This window comes from Aphelocoma coerulescens, unplaced genomic scaffold (assembly GCF_041296385.1).
Source record: "Aphelocoma coerulescens isolate FSJ_1873_10779 unplaced genomic scaffold, UR_Acoe_1.0 HiC_scaffold_181, whole genome shotgun sequence".
Classification (NCBI taxonomy): domain Eukaryota; kingdom Metazoa; phylum Chordata; class Aves; order Passeriformes; family Corvidae; genus Aphelocoma; species Aphelocoma coerulescens.
Genome location: NW_027183529.1, coordinates 1 through 26937, shown reverse-complemented (window position 1 = coordinate 26937; position 26937 = coordinate 1). Strand labels below are relative to the sequence as shown.

At 55.5% G+C, this 26937-nt stretch overlaps 1 protein-coding gene across 1 annotated transcript in view; it reads right to left on the bottom strand.

Annotated features, from left to right (window-relative positions):
- The window catches only part of LOC138100992 (E3 ubiquitin-protein ligase BRE1B-like), a 75850-nt gene extending 49886 nt beyond the window's left edge, over nt 1-25964 (bottom strand). The window contains 9 exon segments of the mRNA XM_068998835.1: nt 378-497; nt 6271-6345; nt 8231-8377; nt 12323-12435; nt 15114-15275; nt 17687-17855; nt 23103-23270; nt 25832-25924; nt 25926-25964. Of these exon segments, the coding sequence (XP_068854936.1) occupies nt 378-497; nt 6271-6345; nt 8231-8377; nt 12323-12435; nt 15114-15275; nt 17687-17855; nt 23103-23270; nt 25832-25924; nt 25926-25964 (1086 nt within the window).
- Nucleotides 25965-26937: the final 973 nt, after the last annotated feature.

Sequence of the window (26937 nt, the reverse complement as noted above, 5' to 3'; positions counted from 1 at the left end):
AATGACCCCAAAATGTCCCAAAATGTCCCAAAATGTCCTGAAAATGACCAAAAGTGTCCCGAAAATGACCCCAAATGTCCCCAAAATGTCCCCAAATGACCCCAAAATGTCCCAAAATGACCCCAAAATGTCCCCAAATGACCCCAAAATCTCCCGAAATGTCCCCAAATCTGACCTTGAGCCTCTCCTGGCCCCTCACGGCCCCAAAATGTCCCTAAAATGTCCCAAAATGTCCCCAAATGTCCCAAAATCTCCCGAAATGTCCCCAAATCTGACCTTGAGCCGCTCCTGGCCCCTCACGGCCCCAAAATGTCCCTAAAATGTCCCAAAATGTCCCCAAATGTCCCAAAATCTCCCGAAATGTCCCCAAATCTGACCTTGAGCCTCTCCTGGCCCCTCACGGCCGCCTGCAGCTCCAGCTGCAGCTTCTCCAGCTCGGCCATGCGGGAGTTGGCCAAGTCCTGGTTCCCCTCCAGCTCCGCGTTCAGCATCTCAAACTGAGCCCAAACGGACCAAAAAGGGCAGAATTTACCCCAAAAATTCCAGCGGGTTCCAGGGATTCCCAAAAAACCCCAAATTTCCCCCAAAAAAACCCCAAAAAACCCCAAAATTTTACTCCAAATCTGCTCCAAATCCAGCCCAAATTCGAGTTCTGATTCTCAAACTGAGCCCAAATGGACCAAAAATGGCAAAATTTACCCCAAAATTTCCAGGCGGTTCCAGGGATTCCCAAAAATTCCCCAAAATTCCCCCAAAAAACCCCCAAAAACCCCAAAATTCTACTCCAAATCTGCCCCAAATCCAGCCCAAATTCGAGTTCTGATTCTCAAACTGAGCCCAAACGGACCAAAAATGGCAAAATTTACCCCAAAAATTCCAGGGGGTTCCAGGGATTCCCAAAAAACCCCAAATTTCCCAAAAAAACCCCAAAAACCCCGAAATTCTACTCCAAATCTGCCCCAAACCCAGCCCAAATTCGAGTTTTTCTTCTCAAACGGAATAAAAATGACCCAAAAATGTCAAGATTTACCCCAAAAATTCCAGGGGGTTCCAGGGATTCCCAAAAATTCCCCAAAAATCCCCAAAAAATCCCAAAATTCCCCAAAAAAACCCCCAAAATTTTACTCCAAATCTGCCCCAAATCCGTCCAAATCCAGCCCAAATTCGAGTTCTGATTCTCAAACTGAGCCCAAACAGACCAAAAATGGCAAAATTTACCCCAAAAATCCCAGCGGGTTCCAGGGATTCCCAAAAAACCCCAAAATTCCCCCAAAAAACCCCAAAAAACCCCAAAATTCTACTCTAAATCTGCCCCAAATCCAGCCCAAATTCGAGTTTTTCTTCTCAAACGGAATAAAAATGACCCAAAAATGTCAAAATCTACCCCAAAAATTCCAGGCGGTTCCAGGGATTCCCAAAAATTCCCCCAAAAATTCCCAAAAAATCCCAAAATTCCTCAAAAAAACCCCAAAATTCTACCCCAAATCTGCCCCAAATCCGTCCAAATCCAGCCCAAATTCGAGTTTTTCTTCTCAAAAGGAATAAAAATGACCCAAAAATGTCAAAATCTACCCCAAAAATTCCAGGGGGTTCCAGGGATTCCCAAAAATTCCCAAAAAATCCCCAAAAAATCCCAAAATTCCCAAAAAAATCCCGAAATTCTACTCTAAATCTGCCCCAAATCCGTCCCAAATCCAGCCCAAATTCGAGTTCTGATACTCAAACTGAGCCCAAACGGACCAAAAATGGCAAAATTTACCCCAAAAATTCCAGGGGGTTCCAAGGATTCCAAGAACTCCCAAAAAAACCCCAAAATTCCCCAAAAAAACCCCCAAAATCCCACTCCAAATCTGCCCCAAATCCAGCCCAAATTCGAGTTTTCCTTCTCAAACGGAATAAAAATGACCCAAAAATGTCAAAATTTACCCCAAAATTCCCAGCAGGTTACAGGGATTCTCAAAAATTCCCCAAAAAATCCCCAAAAAATCCCAAAATTCCCCAAAAAACCCCCAAAATTTTACTCCAAATCCAGCCCAAATCCGTCCAAATCCAGCTCAAATTCGAGTTCTGATTCTCAAACTGAGCCCAAAAAGACCAAAAATGGCAAAATTTACCCCAAAAATTCCAGCGGGTTCCAGGGATTCCCAAAAAACCCCAAATTTCCCCCAAAAAAACCCCAAAAAACCCCAAAATTTTACTCCAAATCTGCCCCAAATCCAGCCCAAATTCGAGTTCTGATTCTCAAACTGAGCCCAAACGGACCAAAAATGGCAGAATTTACCCCAAAAATCCCAGCGGGTTCCAGGGATTCCCAAAAAACCCCAAAATTCCCCCAAAAACCCCAAAAAACCCTGAAATTCTACCCCAAATCTGCCCCAAATCCGTCCAAATCCAGCCCAAATTCGAGTTCTGATTCTCAAACTGAGCCCAAACGGACCAAAAATGGCGGAATTTACCCCAAAAATTCCAGCGGGTTCCAGGGATTCCCAAAAAACCCCAAAATTCCCAAAAAAACCCCAAAAAACCCCAAAATTCCACTCCAAATCTGCCCCAAATCCAGCCCAAATTCGAGTTTTCCTTCTCAAACGGAATAAAAATGACCCAAAAATGTCAAAATCTACCCCAAAAATTCCAGCAGGTTCCAAGGATTCCAAAGAGTTCCCAAAAAATCCCAAAAATCCCCAAAAAATCCCAAAAAACCCCAAAATTTTACTCCAAATCCAGCCCAAATCCACCCAAATCCAGCTCAAATTCGAATTCTGATTCTCAAACTGAGCCCAAACGGACCAAAAAGGGCGGAATTTACCCCAAAAATTCCAGGGGCTTCCAGGGATTCCCAAAAAACCCAAAAATTCCCCCAAAAATCCCCAAAAAAACCCGAAATTCTACTCTAAATCTGCCCCAAATCCGTCCAAATCCCGCTCAAATTCGAGTTTTTCTTCTCAAACGGAATAAAAATGACCCAAAAATGTCAAAATTTACCCCAAAATTCCAGGGGGTTCCAGGGATTCCCAAAAATTCCCCAAAAATCCCCCAAAAATCCCAAAATTCCCAAAAAAACCCCCAAAATTTTACTCCAAATCTGCCCCAAATCCGTCCAAATCCAGCCCAAATTCGAGTTTTGCTTCTCAAACTGAGCCCAAACGGACCAAAAATGGCAGAATTTACCCCAAAAATCCCAGCGGGTTCCAGGGATTCCCAAAAAACCCCAAAATTCCCCCCAAAAACCCCAAAAAACCCCGAAATTCTACTCCAAATCTGCCCCAAATCCAGCCCAAATCCAGCCCAAATTCGAGTTTTCCTTCTGAAACGGAATAAAAATGACCCAAAAATGTCAAAATCTACCCCAAAAATTCCAGGGGGTTCCAGGGATTCCCAAAAATTCCCAAAAATCCCCAAAAAATCCCAAAATTCCCCAAAAAACCCCAAAATTCCACTCCAAATCTGCCCCAAATCCACCCAAATCCAGCCCAAATTCGAGCTCTGCATCTCAAACTGAGCCCAAACGGACCAAAAATGGCAAAATTTACCCCAAAAATTCCAGCGGGTTCCAGGGATTCCCAAAAAACCCCAAAATTCCCCCAAAAAACCCCAAAAAAACCCCGAAATTCTACTCCAAATCTGTCCAAATCCAGCCCAAATTCGAGTTCTGATTCTCAAACTGAGCCCAAACGGACCAAAAATGGCAGAATTTACCCCAAAAATTCCAGCAGGTTCCAGGGATTCCCAAAAAACCCCAAAATTCCCAAAAAAAACCCCAAAAAACCCTGAAATTCTACTCCAAATCTGCCCCAAATCCAGCCCAAATTCGAGTTTTTCTTCTCAAATGGAATAAAAATGACCCAAAAATGTCAAAATCTACCCCAAAAAATTCCAGGGGGTTCCAGGGATTCCCAAAAAATCCAAAGAAAATCCCAAAATTCCCCAAAAAAAACCCCCAAAATCCCCCAAATCTCCCCAAAAATCTCCAAAATCCCCCCCAAATCCACCCCAAATCCCCCTCCAAATCTCCCCAAAATTCCCCCAAATCTCCCTAAAATTACCCAAATCCCCCCAAAACCTCCCCAAAATTCCCCAAAATGCCCCCAAAATGCCCCAAACCTCACCAAAATTCCCAAAATTTTCTCCAAAATCCCCCTCAAATCCCCCCAAATCCCCCTAAAATCCCCCCAAAATTCCCCCAAATCCCCCCCAAAATGCCCCAAATCCCCCCAAAATCCCCCTCCAAATCTCCCCAAAATTCCTCAAATCCCCCCCAAAATTCCCCCAAACCCCCCCAAATTCCCCAAAATGCCCCCAAAATCCCCCCAAATCCCCCCAAAATCACCCCAAAATTCCCCAAATCCCCCCAAAATGCCCCAAACCTCCCCAAAATTCCCAAAATTTTCTCCAAAATACCCCTCAAACCCCCCAAAATCCCCCTAAAATCCCCCCAAAATTCCCCCAAATCCCCCTCCAAATTCCCCAAAATGCCCCAAATCCCCCCTAAATTCCCCCCTAAATTCCCCAAACCCCCCCCCAAATCCCCCAAAATGCCCCAAATCCCCCCTAAATTCCCCCCTAAATTCCCCAAATCCCCCCAAAATTCCCCCAACCCCCCCAAATTCCCCTAAAATGCCCCCAAAATCCCCCAAATCTCCCCAAAATTGCCCGAAATGCCCCATGTTCCCCCCAAAATGCCCCAAATTCCCCCCCCAAATCCCCCTAAATCCACCCCAAATCCGCCCAAAATGCTCCAATATTCCCCCAAAATGCCCCAAAATGCCCCCAAATCCCCCCAAAATGCCCCAAATCCCACCCAAACCTCCCCCAAATCCCTCCAAATCTCCCCAAAAATCCCCAAATTCCCCCCTAAATCCCCAAATTCCCCCCAAAATGGCCCAAATCCCCTCTAAATCCCCCCCAAAATTCCCCAAATCCCCCCAAATCTCCCCAAAATTCCCCCAAATCCCCTCAAAATGCCCCAAACCTCCCCAAAATTCCCCAAATTTTCTCCAAAATACCCCTCAAATCCCCCAAAATGCCCCAAATCCCCCCAAAATCCCCCCAAAATTCCCCAAATCCCCCCCAAAATTCCCCCAACCCCCCCAAATTCCCCTAAAATGCCCCCAAAATCCCCCAAATCTCCCCAAAATTGCCCGAAATGCCCCAAGTTCCCCCCAAAATTCCCCAAACCCCCCCAAATTCCCCTAAATGCCCCAAATCCCCCCAAAACTCCCCAAATCCCCCCAAAATTCCCAAAATTTTCTCCAAAATACCCCTCAAATCCCCCCAAAATTCCCCAAAATGCCCCAAATCCCCCCAAAATTCCCCAAATCCCCTCTAAATTCCCCCCAAAATTCCCACAATCCCCCCAAATCTCCCCAAAATTCCCCCAAATCCCCCCAAAATGCCCCAAACCTCCCCAAAACTCCCCAAATTTTCTCCAAAATCCCCCTCAAATCCCCCAAAATCCCCCCAAATCCCCCTAAAATCCCCCCAAAATTCCCCCCAAATCCCCCTCCAAATCTCCCCAAAATTCCTCAAATTCCCCCCTAAATTCCCCAAATCTCCCCAAAATCCCCCCAAAATGCCCCAAAATGCCCCAAATTCCCCTAAATACCCTCAAAATCCCCCAAGTCCCCCCTAAAATCCCCCCAAATCCCCCCAAAAGCACCCCAAAATGCTCCAATATCCCCCCAAAATGCCCCAAACCTCCCCAAAATTCCCAAGATTTTCTCCAAAATCCCCCCCAAAATCCCCCAAATCCCCCCCAAATCCCCCCAAAATGCCCCAAATCCCACCCAAACCTCCCCCAAATCCCTCCAAATCTCCCCAAAAATCCCCATATTCCCCCCTAAATCCCCAAATTCCCCCCAAAATGCCCCAAATCCCCCCAAAATTCCCCCCCAAATCCCCCCAAAATGCCCCAAATCCCCCCAAATTCCCCTGAAATGCCCCCAAAATCCCCCAAATTGCCCGAAATGCCCCAAATCCCCCCCAAATGCCCCAAATCCCCCCCAAAATCCCCCTCCAAATCTCCCCAAAATTCCTCAAATCCCCCCAAAATTCCCCAAAACCCCCCCAAATTCCCCAAAATGCCCCAAATCCCCCTAAAATCTCCCCAAAATTCCCCCAAATCCCCCAAATTCCCCCAAAATGCCCCAAATCCCCCCAAAATCCCCCTCCAAATCCCCCTAAATTCCCTCCAAAATTCCCCAAATCCCCCCAAATCTCCCCAAAATGCCCCAAAATTCCCCAAAATCCCCCCAAAATCCCCCCCCCCGGTACCTTCTGCATGCTCAGGGTGATTTGTCCCCCCTGGAATCCCCCGGAGCTGCCGGAGCCGTACGAGCCCGAGGTCAGCTGGGCACAGGTGGGCACAGGTGGGCACAGGTGAGCACAGGTGAGCACAGGTGGGCACAGGTGAGCACAGGTGGGCACAGGTGGGCACAGGTGAGCACAGGTGGGCACAGGTGGGCACAGGTGGACACCAGGTGGGCACAGGTGGGCACCAAGTGGGCACAGGTGAGCCCCAGGTACCCCCAGCTGTGCCCAGGTGCCCCCAGGTGTGCCCAGGTGTATCCCAGACCCCCCCAGGTGTGCCCAGGTGTGCCCCCACCTGCTCCAGCGCCTCTGCCAGGTGTCTGTCCAGGCGCCCCTCACGTGCCCCCAGGTGTGCCCAGATGCCCCCAGATGTGGCCAGGTGTGCCCAGGTGCCCCCCAGGTGTATCCCAGGTGTGCCCAGATGCCCCCAGATGTGGCCAGGTATATCTCAGACCCCCCCGCTGTGCCCAGGTGCCCCCAGGTGTACCTCAGGTGTGCCCAGATGCCCCCAGGTGTATCCCAGGTGTGCCCAGGTGTGCCCAGGTGTATCCCAGACCCCCCAGGTGTGCCCACGTGCCCCCAGGTGTATCCCAGACCGCCCCTAGGTGTATCCCAGATGCCCCAGGTGTGCCCAGGTGCATCTCAGGTGTGCCCAGGTGCCCCCAGGTGTATCCCAGGTGTGCCCAGATGCCCCCAGGTGTGTCCCAGGTGCCCCCAGGTGTGCCCAGGTGTATCCCAGGTGTATCTCAGACCCCCCCAGCTGTGCCCAGGTGCCCCCAGATGTGCCCAGGTGCCCCCAGGTGTATCCCAGACCCCCCCCGGTGCCCCCAGGTGTGCCCAGGTGTGCCCGCACCTGCTCCAGCGCCTCTGCCAGGTGTCTGTCCAGGCGCTCCTCAGGTGCCCCCAGGTGCCCCCAGGTGTATCCCAGGTGTGCCCAGGTGTATCCCACGTGTGCCCAGGTGCCCCCAGGTGTATCTCAGGTGTGCCCAGGTGTGCCCAGGTGTACCTCAGGTGTACCCAGGTGTACCCCAGGTGTGCCCAGGTGTGCCCGCACCTGCTCCAGCGCCTCTGCCAGGTGTCTGTCCAGGCGCCCCTCACGTGCCCCCAGCTGTGCCCAGGTGCCCCCAGGTGTATCCCAGACCCCCCCCAGGTGTATCCCAGGTGCCCCCAGGTGTGCCCAGATGTACCCCAGGTGTGCCCAGGTGTGCCCAGGTGTATCCCAGGTGTATCCCAGCTGTGCCCAGGTGTGCCCAGGTGCCCCCAGGTGCCGCAAGGTGTATCTCAGGTGTGCCCAGGTGTATCCCAGACCCCCCAGCTGTGCCCAGGTGCCCCCAGGTGTATCCCAGACCCCCCAGCTGTGCCCAGGTGCCCCCAGGTGTATCCCAGGTGTGCCCAGGTGTATCCCAGACCCTCCCAGCTGTACCCAGCTGTGCCCAGGTGCCCCCAGGTGTGCCCAGGTGTATCCCACGTGTGCCCAGGTGCCCACAGGTGTATCTCAGGTGTGCCCAGGTGCCCCAGGTGTGCCCAGGTGTGTCCCAGGTGCCCCCAGGTGTGCCCAGGTGCCCCCAGGTGTGCCCAGATGTACCCCAGGTGTGCCCAGGTGTATCCCAGGTGTATCCCAGCTGTGCCCAGGTGCCCCCAGGTGTGCCCAGGTGTATCTCAGCCCCCCCCAGCTGTGCCCAGGTGTACCCCAGGTGTGCCCAGGTGTGCCCAGGTGTATCCCAGCTGTGCCCAGGTGTATCTCAGGTGCCCCCAGGTGCCCCCAGGTGTATCTCAGGTGTACCCCAGGTGTGCCCAGGCATATCCCAGCTGTGCCCAGGTGTGCCCAGGTGTATCTCAGCCCCCCCCAGCTGTGCCCAGGTGTATCTCAGGTGTGCCCAGGTGTACCCCAGGTGCCCCCAGGTGTGCCCAGGTGTGCCCGCACCTGCTCCAGCGCCTCTGCCAGGTGCCTGTCCAGGCGCCCCTCGCGCTTGCGCAGTTTGGCGCTGTCCCACTGCAGCCCCTCCAGGGTGGTGCCCATCTCCAGCACCTTCGTCTCGGCCGACGTGGCCTTGTCCTGCAGCTCGGCCAGCTGGCCACCGGGGCGGGCACGGGGCGGGCACGGGGCGGGCACAAAAGAGAAATCCCAAAAAGATTAAAAAACGCGAAAAAACCCCCAAATTTTAGCCCCAAACGCAACGGAATCGGCCCAAAAATCAACGAAATCACCCCAAAATCCGTTGAAATCCACCCCAAAATGGCCCCAAATTCGGCATTTTGGGGTTCTGGGGACACGGGGTGGGCACGGGGCGGGCACGAAAGAGAAATCCCAAAAATATTAAAAAACGCGAAAAAACCCCCAAATTTTAGCCCCAAACGCAACGGAATCGGCGCAAAAAGCAACGAAATCACCCCAAAATCCACCCCAAAACGGCCCCAAAATGGCCCCAACTTCGGCATTTTGGGGTTCTGGGGATACAGGGGAGGGACACAGGAAAGAAATCCCGGAATTATTGAAAAACACCAAAAAAAGCCCAAAAAAGACCCAAAATTTAGCCCCAAACGCAACGGAATCGGCGCAAAAAGCAACGAAATGACCCCAAAATCCACCCCAAAACGGCCCCAAATTCGGCATTTTGGGGTTCTGGGGACACAGGATGGGCACGGGGCGGGCACGGGGTGGGCACGAAAGAGAAATCCCAAAAAGATTAAAAAATACGAAAAAAGCCCAAAAAAACCCCCAAATTTTAGCCCCAAACCCAACGGAATCGGCGCAAAAAGCAACGAAATGACCCCAAAATCCACCCCAAAACGGCCCCAAATTCGGCATTTTGGGGTTCTGGGGACACGGGATGGGCACGGGGCGGGCACGAAAGAGAAATCCCAAAAAGATTAAAAAATACGAAAAAAGCCCAAAAAAACCCCAAATTTTAACCCCAAACGCAACGGAATCGGCACAAAAATCAACGAAATGACCCCAAAATCCATCAAAATCCACCCAAAATCCACCTGAACACCCCCAAATTTGGTGTTTTCGGGTTCTGGGGACAGGGAGGGACAGAGCACAAAAACCCCAAAAAAACCCAAAAAAAGCCCAAAATTTCAGCCCCAAAATCCCAAAATTTCAGCTCCAAACTGAACAAATTTGACCCCAAACCCAACGGAATCGGCCCAAAAATCAACGAAATGACCCCAAAATCCATCAAAATCCACCCCAAAATGGCCCCAAATTCGGCATTTTTGGGGTTCTGGGGAAACACAAAAGGAGAGGGCAAAAAAAACCCCCAAAAAAGCCCAAAAAACCCCAAAATTTTGACCCCAAACCCAACGGAATCGGTGCAAAAATCAACGAAATGACCCCAAAATCACAATAAATCCACCCAAAATTCACCTGAACACCCCCAAATTCGGCATTTTTGGGGTTCTGGGGACAGGGGAGGAACAGGGCAAAAAAACCCCCAAAAAACCCAAAAAAAGGCCAAAATTTCAGCCCCAAAATCCCAAAATTTCAGCTCCAAACTCAACAAATTTGACCCCAAACCCAACGGAATCGGCCCAAAAATCAACGAAATGACCCCAAAATCCACCCCAAAACGGCCCCAAATTCGGCATTTTTGGGGTTCTGGGGACAAGGCAAAAAAAACCCCAAAAAACCCCAAAAAACCCCAAAATTTTGACCCCAAACCCAATGGAATCGGCCCAAAAATCAACGAAATGACCCCAAAATCCATCAAAATCCACCCCAAAATGGCCCCAAATTCGGCATTTTGGGGTTCTGGGGACACGGGATGGGCACGGACGAGGCACGAAAGAGAAATCCCAAAAAGATTAAAAAACGCGAAAAAACCCCCAAATTTTAGCCCCAAACCCAACGGAATCGGCCCAAAAATCAACGAAATAACCCCAAAATCACAATAAATCCACCCAAAATTCACCTGAACACCCCCAAATTCGGCATTTTTGGGGTTCTGGGGACAGGGAAGGGACAGGGCAAGAAAAAACCAAAAAATCCCAAAAAAAGCCCAAAATTTCAGCCCCAAAACCCCAAAATTTCAGCTCCAAACTCAACAAATTTGACTCAAAACCCAACAGAATCGGCCCAAAAATCAACGAAATCACCCCAAAATCCATCGAAATCCACCCCAAAATGGCCCCAAATTCGGCATTTTTGGGGTTCTGGGGACAGGGCAAAAAAAACCCCAAAAAAGCCCAAAAAACCCCAAAATTTTGACCCCAAACCCAATGGAATCGGCCCAAAAATCAACGAAATGACCCCAAAATCCACCCCAAAACGGCCCCAAATTCGGCATTTTTGGGGTTCTGGGGACAGGGGCAAAAAAAACCCAAAAAACCCCAAAAAAGCCCAAAATTTGACCCCAAAATTCATCAAAAGTGCCCCAAAAAGCAACAAAAACGCCCAAACCCCTCCCAGTCCCTCCCAGTATCCCCCAGTATCATCCCAGTTCCCTCCCAGTATAAACCAGTTCCTCCCAATCCCCTCCCAGTCCCCTCCAAACCTTTCCCAGTCCCTCCCAGTCCCCTCCCAGTTGCTCCCAGTTTGTCCCAGTCCCTCCCAATCCCCTCCCAGTCACTCCCAGTCCCTCCCAGTCCCCCCCAATCCCCTCCCAGTCCCTCCTAAACCCCTCCCAGTCACTCCCAATCCCTCCCAGTCTCTCCCAGTATCATCCCAATAACCTCCCAGTATAAACCAGTCTCCTCCCAGTCCCCCCTAAACCCCTCCCAGTCCCCTCCCAGTCCCTCCCAATCCCCTCCCAATCACTCCCAGTCCCCCCTAAACCCCTCCCAGTCCCTCCCAGTTTGTCCCAGTCGCTCCCAGTCTCTCCCAGTCCCTCCCAGTTTGGTCCAATCCCCTCCCAGTCCCTCCCAGTCCCCCCTAAACCCCCTCCCAGTCTGTCCCAGTCCCTCCCAATCCCCTCCCAGTCCCTCCCAGTCCCCCCTAAACCCCTCCCAGTCCCTCCCAGTCCCTCCTAGTCCCTCCCAGTTTGGTCCAATCGCCTCCCAGTCCCTCCCAGTCCCCCCTAAACCCCCTCCCAGTCCATCCCAGTCCCTCCCAATCCCCTCCCAGTCCCTCCCGGTCACTCCCAGTCCCCCCTAAACCCCTCCCAGTCCCTCCCAGTCCCTCCCAGTTTGATCCAATCCCCTCCCAGTCCCTCCCAGTCCCCACTAAACCCCCTCCCAGTCTGTCCCAGTCCCTCCCAATCCCCTCCCAATCCCTCCCAGTCCCCCCTAAACCCCTCCCAGTCCCTCCCAGTCCCTCCCAATCTCCTCCCAGTCCCTCCCAGTCCCTCCCAGTTTGGTCCAATCCCCTCCCAGTCCCTCCCAGTCACTCCTAGTCCCCCCTAAACCCCTCCCAGTCCCTCCCAATCTCCTCCCAGTCCCTCCCAGTTTGGTCCAATCCCCTCCCAGTCCCTCCCAGTCCCCCCTAAACCCCCTCCCAGTCCCTCCCAGTCCCTCCCAGTCCCTCCCAGTTTGATCCAATCGCCTCCCAGTCCCTCCCAGTCCCCCCTAAACCCCCTCCCAGTCCATCCCAGTCCCTCCCAATCCCCTCCCAGTCCCTCCCGGTCACTCCCAGTCCCCCCTAAACCCCTCCCAGTCCCTCCCAGTCCCTCCCAGTTTGGTCCAATCCCCTCCCAGTCCCTCCCAGTCACTCCTAGTCCCCCCTAAACCCCTCCCAGTCCCTCCCAGTCCCTCCCAGTCCCTCCCAGTTTGATCCAATCCCCTCCCAGTCCCTCCCAGTCCCTCCCAGTTTGATCCAATCCCCTCCCAGTCACTCCCAGTCCCCCCTAAACCCCTCCCAGTCCCTCCCAGTCCCTCCCAGTCCCTCCCAGTTTGATCCAATCCCCTCCCAGTCCCTCCCAGTCCCTCCCAGTTTGATCCAATCCCCTCCCAGTCCCTCCCAGTTTGTCCCAGTTGCTCCCAGTCCCTCCCAGTCCCTCCCAGTTTGATCCAATCCCCTCCCAGTCCCTCCCAGTCCCCCCTAAACCCCCTCCCAGTCTGTCCCAGTCCCTCCCAGTACCTCCAGGGCCTCGCGCTGGTGCTTCTCGTGCAGTTGCTGCGTCAGCTCCTGCAGCCTCCGGTGCTCCCGGAGCAGCTCCCGCAGCAGCTCCCGGCCCGGCTCCGCCACTTCCGCTGCAACAGCGGCCCCAAAATCACCCCAAATCCACCCAAAAATCGGCAATTCCCAAAATCCCCAAATTCCGGGAAAAATCCCATTAAAAATGGCCCAAAATCTCCCAAAATCGCACCAAAATTCCCATTAAAAATGGCCCAAAATCCCGAAATTCCGGGAAAATTCCCATTAAAAATGGCCCCAAATCCCCCAAAATCACACCAAAATTCCCATTAAAAATGGCCCAAAATCTCCGAAATTCCGGGAAAATTCCCATTAAAAATGGCCCCAAATCCCCCAAAATCACACCAAAATTCCCATTAAAAATGGCCCAAAATCTCCGAAATTCCGGGAAAATTCCCATTAAAAATGGCCCAAAATCCCAGGAAATTCCACCCAAATCCAGCCAAAAATCGGGAATTCCCAAAATCCCCAAATTCCGGGAAAAATTCCCATTAAAAATGGCCCAAAATCCCCCAAAATCGCACCAAAGTTCCCATTAAAAATGGCCCCAAATCCCCCAAAATCGCACCAAAATTCCCATTAAAAATGGCCCAAAATCCCGAAATTCCGGGAAAATTCCCACTAAAAAAGGCCCAAAATCCCCAAATTCCGGGAAAAATCCCATTAAAAATGGCCCCAAATCCCCCAAAATTCACCCAAAATTCCCATTAAAAATGGCCCCAAATCCCCCAAAATTCACCCAAAATTCCCATTAAAAATGGCCCCAAATCCCCCAAAATCGCACCAAAATTCCCACTAAAAAAGGCCCAAAATCCCCAAATTCCAGGAAAAATCCCATTAAAAATGGCCCAAAATCACAAGAAAAGCCCTCAAAAATCTGCCCAAAAATTGGGAATTGCCCCAAAATCCCCAAAATTCCGGAAAAATTCCCATTAAAAATGGTCCAAAATCCCAGAGAATTCCACCCAAATCCACCCAAAAATCGGGAATTCCCCAAATCCCCAAATTCCGGGAAAAATCCCATTAAAAATGGCCCCAAATCCCCCAAAATCGCACCAAAATTCCCATTAAAAATGGCCCCAAATCCCCCAAAATCGCACCAAAATTCCCATTAAAAATGGCCCAAAATCCCAGGAAATTCCCCCAAAATCTCCCAAAAAAACCTCCTCAAAAATGGCCCCAAAAATCCCCAAAATTCCCCCCGAATCCCACCCTGAACCCCCCAGGTGCCCCCCCAGGTGCCCCCAGGTGCCCCCAGGTGTGCCCAGGTACCCCTTGAACCCCCCCAAGTGTGCCCAGGTGCCCCCCCAGGTGCCCCCCAGGTGCCCCCCCAGGTGCGTGGGCCACTCACGGCGGGCGCTCAGGTGCCCCCAGGTGCCCCCCAGGTGTGCCCAGGTGCCCCTTTACCCCCCCAGGTGCCCCCCAGGTGCCCCCCCAGGTGTGCCCAGGTGCCCCTTTACCCCCCCAGGTGCCCCCCAGGTGTGCCCAGGTGCCCCTTTAACCCCCCCCAGGTGCCCCCCAGGTGCGTGGGCCACTCACGGCGGGCGCTCAGGTGCCCCCCCAGGTGCCCCTTTAACCCCCCCCGGGTGCCCAGGTGCCCCCCAGGTGCCCCCCAGGTGCCCCCAGACCCCCTTTACCCCCCCCAGGTGTGCCCAGGTGCCCCCTAGGTTCGTGGCCACTCACGGTGGGCGCTCAGGTGCCCCCCCAGGTGTGCCCAGGTGCCCCCAGGTGCCCCTTTACCCCCCCCAGGTGCCCCTTTACCCCCCCCAGGTGCCCCCCAGACCCCCTTTACCCCCCCCAGGTGCCCCCCAGGTGCCCCCAGGTGCCCCTTTCCCCCCCCCCAGGTGCCCCCCAGGTGTGCCCAGGTGCCCCCCAGGTGCTCCTCTAACCCCCCAGGTGCCCCCCAGGTGTGCCCAGGTGCCCCCCAAGTGCCCTTTTACCCCCCCAGGTGCCCCCCAGACCCCCTTTACCCCCCCCAGCTGCCCCTTTACCCCCCCCAGGTACCCCCCAGGTGCCCCCCAGGTGCGTGGGCCACTCATGGCGGGCGCTCAGGTGCCCCCCCAGGTGTGCCCAGGTGCCCCTTTAACCCCCCAGGTGCCCCCCAGGTGCCCCTTTAACCCCCCCAGGTGCCCCCAGGTGCCCCTTTAACCCCCCCAGGTGCCCCCCCAGGTGCGTGGGCCACTCATGGCGGGCGCTCAGGTGCCCCCAGGTGCCCCTTTACCCCCCTCAGGTGCCCCCCAGGTGCCCCTCTAACCCCCCCAGGTGCCCCTTTATACCCCCAGGTGCCCCCCAGGTGTCCCCAGACCCCCTTTACCCCCCCCAGGTGTGCCCAGGTGCCCCCCAGGTGCCCCCAGACCCCCTTTACCCCCCAGGGTACCCCCCAGGTGCCCCCAGACCCCCTTTACCCCCCAGGGTACCCCCAGGTGCCCCCCAGACCCCCTTTACCCCCCAGGGTACCCCCAGGTGCCCCCAGACCCCCTTTACCCCCCAGGGTACCCCCCAGGTGCCCCCCAGACCCCCTTTACCTCCCCCAGGTGCCCCCCAGGTGCCCCCCCAGGTGCGTGGGCCACTCACGGCGGGCGCTCAGGTGCCCCCCAGTTGCCCCTTTAACCCCCCCAGATGCCCCCCAGGTGCCCCTTTACCCCCCCAGGTGCCCCCCAGGTGTGCCCAGGTGCCCCCCAGGTGCCCTTTTCCCCCCCCCAGGTGCCCCCCCAGGTGCCCAGGTGCCACTCACGGCGGGCGCTCAGGTGCCCCCCCAGGTGGTGCAGCCCCCTCTGGACCCGGGCCAGCGCCCCCCCCAGCCGGGCCACGGCCTCGGGGGCGAAGCCCAGCCTGGGGGGGGGAGGGGGAGGGGCGGCCGGAGACCCCTCCTCGGCACCCCCCGGCGCCCACGGCTCTGAAACCGGAAATCCTAATTAAATATGCAAATTTATGCAAATTTATACATGTATGCAAATTTATGCAGATTTATGCAAATGTATGCAGACTCGGACGAAAATTCCCCTCCCCGCCCCCCACCCCAGGAGGCGCCGAAATTCCGGCCGGATTTCGGCGATTTCCGCCCGAAATCCCGAATTTTTACCCCGAAATTCTTCCCTTTCAACCCAAAATGTCCAAATTTTTCCTTAAAAACGCCCGAATTTGAACCCCAACGTTTCCAAATTTTCCTCAAAATCCTGAATTTTAACCCCGAAGTTGCCCCCAAGTTCCACCAAAATCCTCCCCAAAATCCCCCCCAAAATCAGCAATTTCTCCCCAAAATCCTCCCCAAAATTCCCCCCAAAATCCCCAACTTCTCCCCAAAACCCCCCCAAAATCCCAAAATTCCCCCCAAAATCCCCCCCAAATTCTCCACAAATCCTCCTAAAATCCCCAATTCCCCCCCAAAATGCCCCCAAAATCCCAAAATTCCCCCCAAACCCCCAAATTTTACCTCAAAATCCCAAAATTCCCCCCAAAATCCCCCATTTCTCCCCAAATCCTCCCCCAAATCCCCCAAAATACCCCCAAAATCCCAAAATTCCCCCAAAATACCCCCAAAATCCCAAAATTCCCCCCAAATTCCCCCCAAACCCCCCCAAAATCCCCAAACTGCCCCAAAATCCCCCCAAAACCCCCAAAATCCCCCCAAAATCCCAAAATTCCCCCCAAAATCCCCCCAAATTCTCCACAAATCCTCCTAAAATCCCCAATTTCTCCCCAAATCCTCCCCACAATCCTAAAATCCCCCCAAAATTCCCCCCAAACCCCCCAAAATCCCCAAATTCCCCCCAAAATCCCCCAAAATCCTCCCAAAGATCCCCCAAAATCCCCCCAAAACCCCCAAATTCCCCCCAAAACCCCCAATTTTCCCCCCAAATCCCCAAATTCCCCCCAAAATCCCCCAAAATCCTCCCCAAAATCCCCCCAAAACCCCAAATTCCCCCCAAAATCCCCCCAAAACCCCTCCAAAATCCCAAAATTCCCCCCAAAATCCCCCCAAAATCCCAAAGTTCTCCCCAAAACCCCCAATTTTTCCCCAAATTCCCCCCAAATTCTCCTCAAATCCCCCCCAAAATCCCCCCAAAATCCCCAATTTCTCCCCAAATCCCCCCCCAAAATCCCCAAATCCTCCCCCCAAACCCCCAAATTTTACCCCAAAATCCCAAAATTCCCCCCCAAATTCCCCCAAATTCTCCACAAATCCCCAATTTCCTCCCAAAATGCCCTCAAAATCCCCCAAATTCCCCCCAAATTCTCCTCAAATCCCCCCAAAATCCCAAAATTCCCCCCAAATCCCCCCAAATTCTCCCAAATCCCCCCAAAATCCCCCAAAATCCCCCCAAATCCCCCCAAAATCCCCAAATTCCCCCCCCAAAACCCCCAATTTTTCCCCAAAATCCTCCACAAAATCCCTCCAAACCGCCCAAAATCCCCCCAAAATCCCTAAATTCCCCCCAAAACCCCAAATTTTTCCCCAAATCCCCCCAATCCCCCCCAAATCCCCCCAAAATCCCCAATTTCTCCCAAAATCCTCCCCAAAATCCCCCAAAATCCCCAAATCCTCCCCGAAATCCCCCCAAACCCCCCCAAAATCCCCCCAAATCCCAAAATTCCTCCCAAAATCCCCCCAAATTCTCCTCAAATCCCCCCCAAAATCCCAAAATTCTCCCCCAAACCCCCCAAAATGCCCAAATCCTCCCCAAAATCCCCCAATCCTCACCAAAATCCCCCCAACCCCCGCCAAAAATCCCCCCAAAATCCCAAAATTCCCCCCAAAAATCCACAATTTTTTCCCCAAAATCCCCCCAAAACCCCCAAATTCCCCCCAAAATCGTAAAATTCCCCCCAAAACCCCCAATTTTTTCCCCCCAAAATTCCCCCCAAAATCCCCAAATTTTCCCCCAAATCCCCCCAAAATCCCCCCCAAATCCCCCCCAAATCCCCCAAATTCCCCCCAAAACCCCCCAAAATCCTCCCCAAAATCCCCCCAAAATCCCAAAATTCCCCCCAACCCCCGCCAAAAATCCCCCCAAAATCCCAAAATCCTCCCCAAAATCCCCAAATCCTCCCCAAAATCCCCCCAAATCCCCCCCAAAACCCCCCAACTTCCCCCCAAATTCTCCTCCAATCCCCCCAAAATCCCCCCAAAAATCCCCCAAAATCCCAAAATTCCCCCAAACCCCCCCAAAACCCCCCCAAAATCCCCAAATCCTCCCCAAAATCCCCCCAAATCCCCCCCAAAACCCTCAAAATCCCCCCAAATTTCCCCCAAAATCCCCCCAAAATCCCCCCCAAATCCCCACCCCCAGCCCCTCCCCCACTCACCCCTCCTCTCGGCCCCCTCGGGGTCTCCGGGGGGGATCTGGGGGGGCTCGGGGGGGTCCCCGGGGGGGTCCCCGGGGGGCGGGGCCGGCGCCGCCCCTCCCCCACCCCCGGCCGCCCCTCCCCCGTCGCCGTCGCAGCGGCGCAGCAGGGCCTGGACCTCCGAGTCCAGCTGGGGGCAGGGCAGGAAAGGGTTAAAAACCCACCCCAAAACGCCCCGAATTCACCCCAAAATCCACCCAGATCCGGGCAGGAAAAAACCCCAAAATTTGGGACCGAAAAACCCCAAAATTCGAGACCAAAAAGCCAAAAATGGGAGCAAAAACCTCAAAAGTGGACCCAAACCCCCAAAATTGGACCCCAAAAAACCCAAAATTGGAGCCCAAAAAACCCAAAATTGGACCCAAAAACCACCCCAACATCACCAAAATCACCCTGGAATCACAAAAATCCCAAAAAACCCCCAAATCACCCCAAAAAAACCCAAAAGGGACCCCAAAACCCCCAAAAATCACCCCAAAATCGCCCTGAGCTAACAAAAAGCCCCAAAACGGACCCAAAAACCCCAAAATTGGACCCAAAAAAACCAAAATTGGAGCCCAAAACCACCCCAGGAACCCCAAAATCACCCTGGAACCCCAAAAACCCCAAAAGGGACCCCAAAAATGGACCCTGGACCTCCGAATCCAGCTGGGGGCAGGGCAGGAAAGGGTTAAAAACCCACCCCAAAACGCCCCGAATTCACCCCAAAATCCACCCAGATCCGGGCAGGAAAAAACCCCAAAATTTGGGACCGAAAAACCCCAAAATTTGACACCAAAAAGCCAAAAATGGGAGCAAAAACCTCAAAAGTGGACCAAAACCCCCAAAACTGGACCGTAAACCCCAAAATTGGAGCCCAAAAAACCCAAAATTGGACCCAAAAACCACCCCAACATCACCAAAATCACCCTGGAATCACAAAAATCCCAAAAAACCCCCAAATCACCCCAAAAAACCCCAAAAGGGACCCCAAAACCCCCAAAAATCACCCCAAAATCGCCCTGAGCTAACAAAAAGCCCCAAAACGGACCCAAAAACCCCCAAAATTGGACCCAAAAAAACCAAAATTGGAGCCCAAAACCACCCCAGGAACCCCAAAATCACCCTGGAACCCCAAAAACCCCAAAAGGGACCCCAAAAAGGGACCCTGGACCTCCGAGTCCAGCTGGGGGAGGGCAGGAAAGGGTTAAAAACCCACCCCAAAATGCCCCGAATTCACCCCAAAATCCACCCAGATCCGGGCAGGAAAAAACCCCAAAATTTGGGACCGAAAACCCCAAAATTTGGGACCGAAAAAGGCAAATATTGGAGCTAAAACCCCCAAAATTGGAGCCCAAAACCTCAAAATTGGAGCCCAAAACCCCCAAAAATCCCAAAATTGGAGCCAAAACCCCAAAATTGGAGCTAAAAAAACCCTAAAATTGGAGCCAAAATCCCAAAATTGGAGCCAAAACCCCAAAATTGGACCCAAAACCCCCAAAACTGACCCCAAACCCCCCAAAATCAGAGCCCAAAACCGCCCCAGGAACCCCAAAATCCCCCTGGAATCACAAAAACCCCAAAAACCCCAAAAGGGACCCCAAAAAGGGACCCTGGACCTCCGAGTCCAGCTGGGGGCAGGGCAGGAAAGGGTTAAAAACCCACCCCAAAAAGCCCCGAATTCACCCCAAAATCCACCCAGATCCAGGCAGGAAAAAAACCCAAAATTTGAGACCAAAAACCCCCAAAAATTGGAGCTAAAAACCTCAAAATTGCAGCCAAAAACCACCAAAATTGGAGCCCAAAACCCCCAAAAATCCCAAAATTGGAGCCCAAAACCCCAAAATTGGAGCCCAAAACCCCAAAATTGGAGCTAAAAACCCCAAAACTGACCCCAAAACCCCCAAAATTGAAGCTAAAAAACCCCAAAATTGGACCCCAAAACCCCAAAATTGGACCCGAAAAACCCAAAATTGGAGCCCAAAACCCCAAAATTGGAGCCCAAAACCCCCAAAATTGGACCTAAAAAACCCCAAAACTGACCCAAAACCCCCCAAAATTGGAGCTAAAAAACCCCAAAATTGGAGCCCAAAATCCCAAAATTGGAGCCAAAACCCCAAAATTGGAGCCAAGAGCCCCAAAACTGGAGCCAAAAACCCAAAATTGGAACCCAAAAAACCCAAAATCGGAGCCAAAACCCTGAAATAGGACCCAAACCCCCCAAAATCGGAGCCAAAAACCCCAAAATTGGACCCAAAAGACCCCAAAATTGGAGCCAAAACCCCCCAAAATTGGAGCCAAAGCCCCCCAAAATTGGAGCCAAAATACCCCAAAATTGGAGCCAAAAATCCCAAAATTGGACCCAAAACCCCAAAACTGGAACCAAAAAAACCAAAATTGGAGCCAAAACCACCCCAGGAACCCCAAAATCCCCCTGGAATCACAAAAACCCCAAAAACCCCCAAAATTGGACCCCAAAAACCCCAAAAGGGACCCCAAAAAGGGACCCTGGACCTCTGAGTCCAGCTGGGGGCAGGGCAGGAAAGGGTTAAAAACCCACCCCAAAAAGCCCCGAATTCACCCCAAAATCCACCCAGATCCGGGCAGGAAAAAACCCAAAATTTGGGACCGAAAAACCCCAAAATTTGACACCAAAAAGCCAAAAATGGGAGCAAAAGACCCCAAAATTGGAGCCAAAAACCCCCAAAATTGGAGCTAAAAAAACCCTAAAATTGGAGCCAAAATCCCAAAATTGGAGCCAAAACCCCAAAATTGGAGCCCAAAAACCCCAAAACTGACCCAAAACCGACCCAAAACCCCCAAAATTGGAGCCAAGAGCCCCAAAATTGGACCCCAAACCCCCCAAAATTGGAGCCAGAATACCCCAAAGTTGGACCCAAAACCCCAAAATTGGAACCAAAAAAACCAAAATTGGAGCCCAAAACCCCCAAATTGGAGCCAAAACCCCCAAAATCGGAGCCCAAAACCGCCCCAGGAACCCCAAAATCCCCTGGAATCACAAAAACCCCAAAAAACCCCAAAATTGGACCCCAAAAACCCCAAAAGGGACCCCAAAAAGGGACCCTGGACCTCCCAGTCCAGCTTGGGGAGAGCAGGAAAGGGTTAAAAACCCACCCCAAAATGCCCCGAATTCACCCCAAAATCCACCCAGATCCGGGCAGGAAAAAAGCCCAAAATTTGGGACCAAAATTGGAGCCAAAAAACCCAAAACTGGACCCAAAAACCACCCCAAGATCACCAAAATCCCCTTGGAATCACAAAAACCCCCAAAAGCCCCAAAATTGGACCCCAAAAAACCTCAAAAAGGACCCCAAAACCCCCAGAAATCACCCCAAAATCACTCTAAACCCCCCCCCCCAAAACAGACCCAAAACCCCCAAAATTGGAACCAAAAATCCAAAAAATTGGAGCCAAACCCCCAAAATTAGAACCAAAAACCCCAAAATTGGACCCAAAACCCCAAAACTGACCCAAAAAGCCCCAAAAATGGAGCCAAAAAACCCCAAAATTGGAGCCCAAAAATCCCAAAATCGGAGCCAAAACTCCAAAATTGGAGCCCAAAAACCCCAAAATTGGAGCCCAAAAACCCCAAAATTGGACCCAAAATCAACGTGGAATCACAAAAACCCCAAAAATGACCCCAAAACCACCCCGGGAACCCCCCAAAATGCCCCAAAAAGGCGCCAAAAGATGCCCAAATCTCCTGGTTTTGGTGCCCCCAGGTGTGCCCAGGTGTGCTCCAGGTACCCCCAGGTGTGCCCAGGTGCCCAAAGGTGCCCCAGGTGCCCAAAGGTGCCCCCCAGGTGTGCCCAGGTGTGCCCCAGGTGTGCCCCAGGTGCCCCCAGGTGTGCCCCAGGTGTGCCCAGGTACCCCCAGGTGTGCCCCAGGTGTGCCCCAGGTGCCCAAAGGTGCCCCCAGGTGTGCCCAGGTGTGCCCCCACCTGTGCCCAGCAGCGGTTGACCGGGCGCAGGGTGCCCAGGACCCAACTTTTGGCACCTCTATCCCCATTTTTAGTGCCCAAAACCCCAATTTTGACACTCCTAACCCCATTTTTCCACCCCCAGGTGTGCCCCAGGTGTGCCCAGGTGTGCCCAGGTGTGCCCCCACCCGTGCCCAGCACCACCTGGGCGCCTCTGGCACCACTTTGAGAGCCCAAAACCCCATTTTTAGTGCCCAAAACCCCAATTTTTAACACTCTTCACCCCCTTTTCTCCCCCCCAGGTGCCCCCAGGTGTGCCCAGGTGCCCCCAGGTGTGCGCCCAGGTGTGCCCCCACCTGTGCCCAGCAGCGGTTGACCCGGCGCAGGGTGCCCAGGACCCAACTTTTGGCACCTCTAACCCCATTTTTAGTGCCCAAAACCCCAATTTTGACACTCCTAACCCCATTTCCCACCCCCCAGGTGCCCCCAGGTGCCCCCCAGGTGTGCCCCCACCTGTGCCCAGGTGTGCCCAGCAGCACCTGGGTGCCTCTGGCGCCATTTTGAGAACCCCAAACCCCCATTTTTAGTGCCCAAAACCCCATTTTTGACCCTCTCACCCCCTTTTCTCCCCCCAGGTGTGCCCAGGTGCCCCTAGGTGTGCCCAGGTGTGCCCCCACCTGTGCCCAGCACCACCTGGGTGCCTCTGACGCCATTTTAAGAACCCCAAACCCCATTTTTAGTGCCCAAACCCCCATTTTTGACCCTCTTCACCCCCTTTTTTCCCCTCCCAGGTGTGCCCAGGTGTGCCCAGGTGTGCCCCACCTGTGCCCAGAAGCGGTTGACCCGGCGCAGGGTGCCCAGGTCCCCATTCCAGGTGCCCAAAACCCCATTTTTAGTGCCCAAACCCCCATTTTTGGCACCTCTCACCCCATTTTTCCACCCCAGGTGTGCCCCCAGGTGTGCCCAGGTGTGCCCCCACCCGTGCCCAGCACCACCTGGGTGCCTCTGACGCCATTTTAAGAGCCCAAAACCCCATTTTTAGTGCCCCAAACCCCAATTTTGACACTCCTAACCCCATTTCCCACCCCCCAGGTGCCCCCAGGTATGCCCAGGTGTGCCCCCACTTGTGCCCAGCAGCGCTCCACCCCCTGCAAGGTGTCCAGGACCCAACTTTTGGCACCTCTAACCCCATTTTTGGCACCTCTAACCCCATTTTTAGTGCCCAAACCCCCACTTTCCACCCTCTTCACCCCCTTTTTTCCCCCCCAGGTGCCCCCAGGTGTGCCCAGGTGTGCCCCACCCGTGCCCAGCACCACCTGGGTGCCTCGGACGCCATTTTAAGAGCCCAAACCCCCATTTTTAGTGCCCAAAACCCCATTTTTAGTGCCCAAACCCCCACTTTCCCCCCTCTTAACCCCCTTTTTTCCCTCCCAGGTGTGCGCCCAGGTGTGCCCCCACCTGTGCCCAGAAGCGGTTGACCAGGCGCAGGGTGGCATCGTCGGTGGCCTGGCGCTTCTCGAGCTTCTCGATGCGCTCGCGCAGCTCGTCCTCGCACGCCTGCCGCTGCTCCAGCCGCTCCGCCAGCTTCTTGTTCCGGAACTGCAGCACCTTCACGTCCATCTCCTCCTGCCCAGGTGCGGGCACAGGTGCGGGCACGGGGGAGGGCACGGGGGAGGGGGGGAAAGGGGGGAAATGGAGGGAAAAAGCGGCGGTTTTGGGGGTTTCGGCACCGGCGCGGGGGTGGTTTAGGGGGTGGTGGGGGGTGGGTGTGGGTGTGGCCCCAGGTGTGCCCCCAGGTGTGCCCAGGTGTGGCCTTAGGTGTGCCCAGGGGTGGCTTCAGGTGTGCCCAGGTGTGGCCTCTGGTGTGTCCCAAGTGTGTCCCTCAGGTGGGTCCAGGTGTGGCCTCTGGTGTGCCCAGGTGTGGCCTCAGGTGTGCCCAGGTGTGGCCTGAGGTGTGCCCCAGGTGTGCCCAAGTGTGTCCCTCTGGTGTGCCCAAGTGTCCCTCAGGTGTGCCCAAGTGTGTCCCTCAGGTGTGCCCAAGTGTCCCTCAGGTGTGCCCAGGTGTGGCCTCAGGTGTGCCCTGAAGTGTGTCCCAGGTGTGCCCAGGGGTGTCCCTCAGGTGTGCCCCAGGTGTGGCCTGAGGTGTGCCCAGGTGTGCCCCAGGTGTGCCCAAGTGTGTCCCTCAGGTGTGCCCAAGTGTCCCTCAGGTGTGCCCAGGTGTGCGCCCAGGTGTGCCCCCAGGTGTGCCCAAGTGTGTCCCTCAGGTGTGCCCAGGTGTGCCCTTAGGTGTGCCCAGGGGTGGCTTCAGGTGGGTCCAGGTGTGGCCTCAGGTGGGTCCAGGTGTGCCCCAAGTGTGTCCCTCAGGTGTGCCAGGTGTGCCCCAAGTGTGTCCCTCAGGTGTGCCCAGGTGTGCCCTCAGGTGTGTCCTGAAGTGTGTCCCAGGTGTGCCCAGGTGTGTCCCCCAAGTGTGCCCTCAAGTGTGCCCAGGTGTGCCCTCAGGTGTGCCCTCAGATGTGCCCAGGTGTGCCCCAGGTGTGCCCAGGTGTGTCCCTCAAGTGTGCCCTCAGCTGTGGCCTCAGGTGCCCCCCCAGGTGCGTTTTTACCCCCCCCAGGTGTGTTTCTGCCCCCCCAGGTGCCCCCCAGGTGCCCCCCCAGGTGTGTTTTTACCCCCCCAGATGCCCCCCAGGTGCATTTGTGCCCCCCAGGTGCCCCCCAGGTGCCCCCCAGGTGTGTTTCTGCCCCCCCAGGTGCGTTTTTACCCCCCCAGGTGCCCCCCAGGTGCCCCCAGGTGCATTTTTACCCCCCCAGGTGCCCCCCAGGTGTGTTTCTGCCCCCCCAGGTGCCCCCCAGGTGTGTTTCTGCCCCCCAGGTGCCCCCCAGGTGCCCCCCAGGTGCATTTGTGCCCCCCCAGGTGCCCCCCAGGTGCCCCCAGGTGCATTTTACCCCCCAGGTGCCCCCCAGGTGCCCCCCAGGTGTGTTTCTGCCCCCCCAGGTGCCCCCCAGGTGCCCCCCAGGTGCGTTTGTGCCCCGCCAGGTGCCCCCCAGGTGCCCCCAGGTGCATTTTTACCCCCCAGGTGCCCCCCAGGTGTGTTTCTGCCCCCCAGGTGCCCCCCAGGTGCCCCCCCAGGTGTGTTTTTACCCCCCCAGATGCCCCCCAGGTGCATTTGTGCCCCCCAGGTGCCCCCCAGGTGTGTTTTTACCCCCCCAGATGCCCCCCAGGTGCGTTTTTACCCCCCCAGGTGCCCCCCAGGTGTGTTTCTGCCCCCCAGGTGCCCCCCCAGGTGTGTTTTTACCCCCCCAGATGCCCCCCAGGTGTGTTTCTGCCCCCCCAGGTGCCCCCCAGGTGTGTTTCTGCCCCCCCAGGTGCCCCCCCAGGTGTGTTTTTACCCCCCCAGGTGCCCCCCAGGTGTGTTTCTGCCCCCCCAGGTGCCCCCCAGGTGCCCCCCAGGTGTGTTTCTGCCCCCCCAGGTGCGTTTTTACCCCCCCAGGTGCCCCCCAGGTGCCCCCAGGTGCATTTTTACCCCCCCAGGTGCCCCCCAGGTGTGTTTCTGCCCCCCCAGGTGCCCCCAGGTGCCCCCCAGGTGCGTTTGTGCCCCCCCAGGTGCCCCCCAGGTGCCCCCAGGTGCATTTTTACCCCCCAGGTGCCCCCCAGGTGCCCCCCAGGTGTGTTTCTGCCCCCCCAGGTGCCCCCCAGGTGCCCCCCAGGTGCGTTTGTGCCCCCCCAGGTGCCCCCCAGGTGCCCCCAGGTGCATTTTGCGTTTGTGCCCCCCCAGGTGCCCCCCAGGTGCCCCCAGGTGCATTTTTACCCCCCAGGTGCCCCCCAGGTGTGTTTCTGCCCCCCCAGGTGCCCCCCAGGTGCCCCCCCCAGGTGCGTTTTTACCCCCCCCAGATGCTGCCTAGGTGCATTTGTGCCCCCCCAGGTGCCCCCCCAGGTGCCCCCCAGGTGTGTTTCTGCCCCCCCAGGTGCCCCCCCAGGTGTGTTTTTACCCCCCCAGATGCCCCCCAGGTGCGTTTTTACCCCCCCCAGGTGCCCCCCCAGGTGTGTTTCTGCCCCCCCAGGTGCCCCCCCCAGGTGTGTTTTTACCCCCCCAGATGCCCCCCAGGTGCGTTTTTACCCCCCCACGTGCCCCCCAGGTGTGTTTCTGCCCCCCCCAGGTGCCCCCCAGGTGCCCCCCAGGTGTGCCCACCGTGGAGGAGATGCCGCCCAGGCGCAGGGGCTCGATCAGGGTGGTGGGGGGCTGCTCCTCGCGGGGGGGTCTCTTCTCGGGGGGGCCCCCCCCCGGCCTCGGGGGGTCCCCGCTTGGCCCCGACCCCCGCCATGGGCACCTGGGGGGGCAGCGGGGGGGGTCAGGGGGGGATTTGGGGGGGGGGGTCCTGGGAGAATTTGGGGAGGTTTTGGGGGGGTTTGGGGGGGATTTGGGGGGGGTTTGGGGGGTCAGGAGTGGATTTGGGGGGGTCCTGGGAGAATTTGGGGAGGTTTTGGGGGGGTTTGGGGGGGATTTGGGGGGGTTTTGGGGGGGGTTTAGCGGGGGTCAGGGGGGGATTTGGGGGGGGTCCTGGGAGAATTTGGGGAGGTTTTGGGGGGGGTTTGGGGGGGGATTTGGGGGGGTCTTGGAAGAATTTTGGGGGGTTTGGGGGGGGATTTGGGGGGTCCTGGGAGAATTTGGGGAGGTTTGGGGGGGATTTGGGGGGTCAGGGGGGATTTGGGGGGGTCCTGGGAGAATTTGGGGAGGTTTGGGGGGGTTTTCGGGGGGGTCAGGGGGGGATTTGGGGGGGGGGTTGGGGGGGGGATTTGGAAGAGTTGGGGGGGGCTTGGGGGGGGATTTGGGGGGATCCTGGGAGAATTTGGGGGGGGTTTGAGGGGGATTTGGGGGGGTCGGGGGGGATTTGGGGGGGGTCCTGGGAGAATTTGGGGGGGTTTGGGGGGGTATTTTGGGGGGGGTCGGGGGGGATTTGGGGGGGATTTTGGGGGGTCCTGGGAGAATTTGGGGAGGTTTGGGGGGATTTGGGGGGGTCCTGGGAGAATTTGGGGGGGCTTGGGGGCGGTTTGGGGGGGATTTGGGGGGGTGTTGGAAGAATTTGGGGGGAGTTGGGGGGGGATTTGGGGTGGAGATTGGGGGGGGTCAGGGGGAGATTTGGGGGGGGTCCTGGGAGAATTTGGGGTGGTTTGGGGGGGCTTGGGAGGGACTGGGGGCGGTTTCGGGAGATTTGGGGGGATTTGGGGGAGTTTGGGAGAATTTGGGGGGGGGCTTCTGGGGGGGGGTTGGGGGGATTTGGGGGGGTTTGGGGAGAT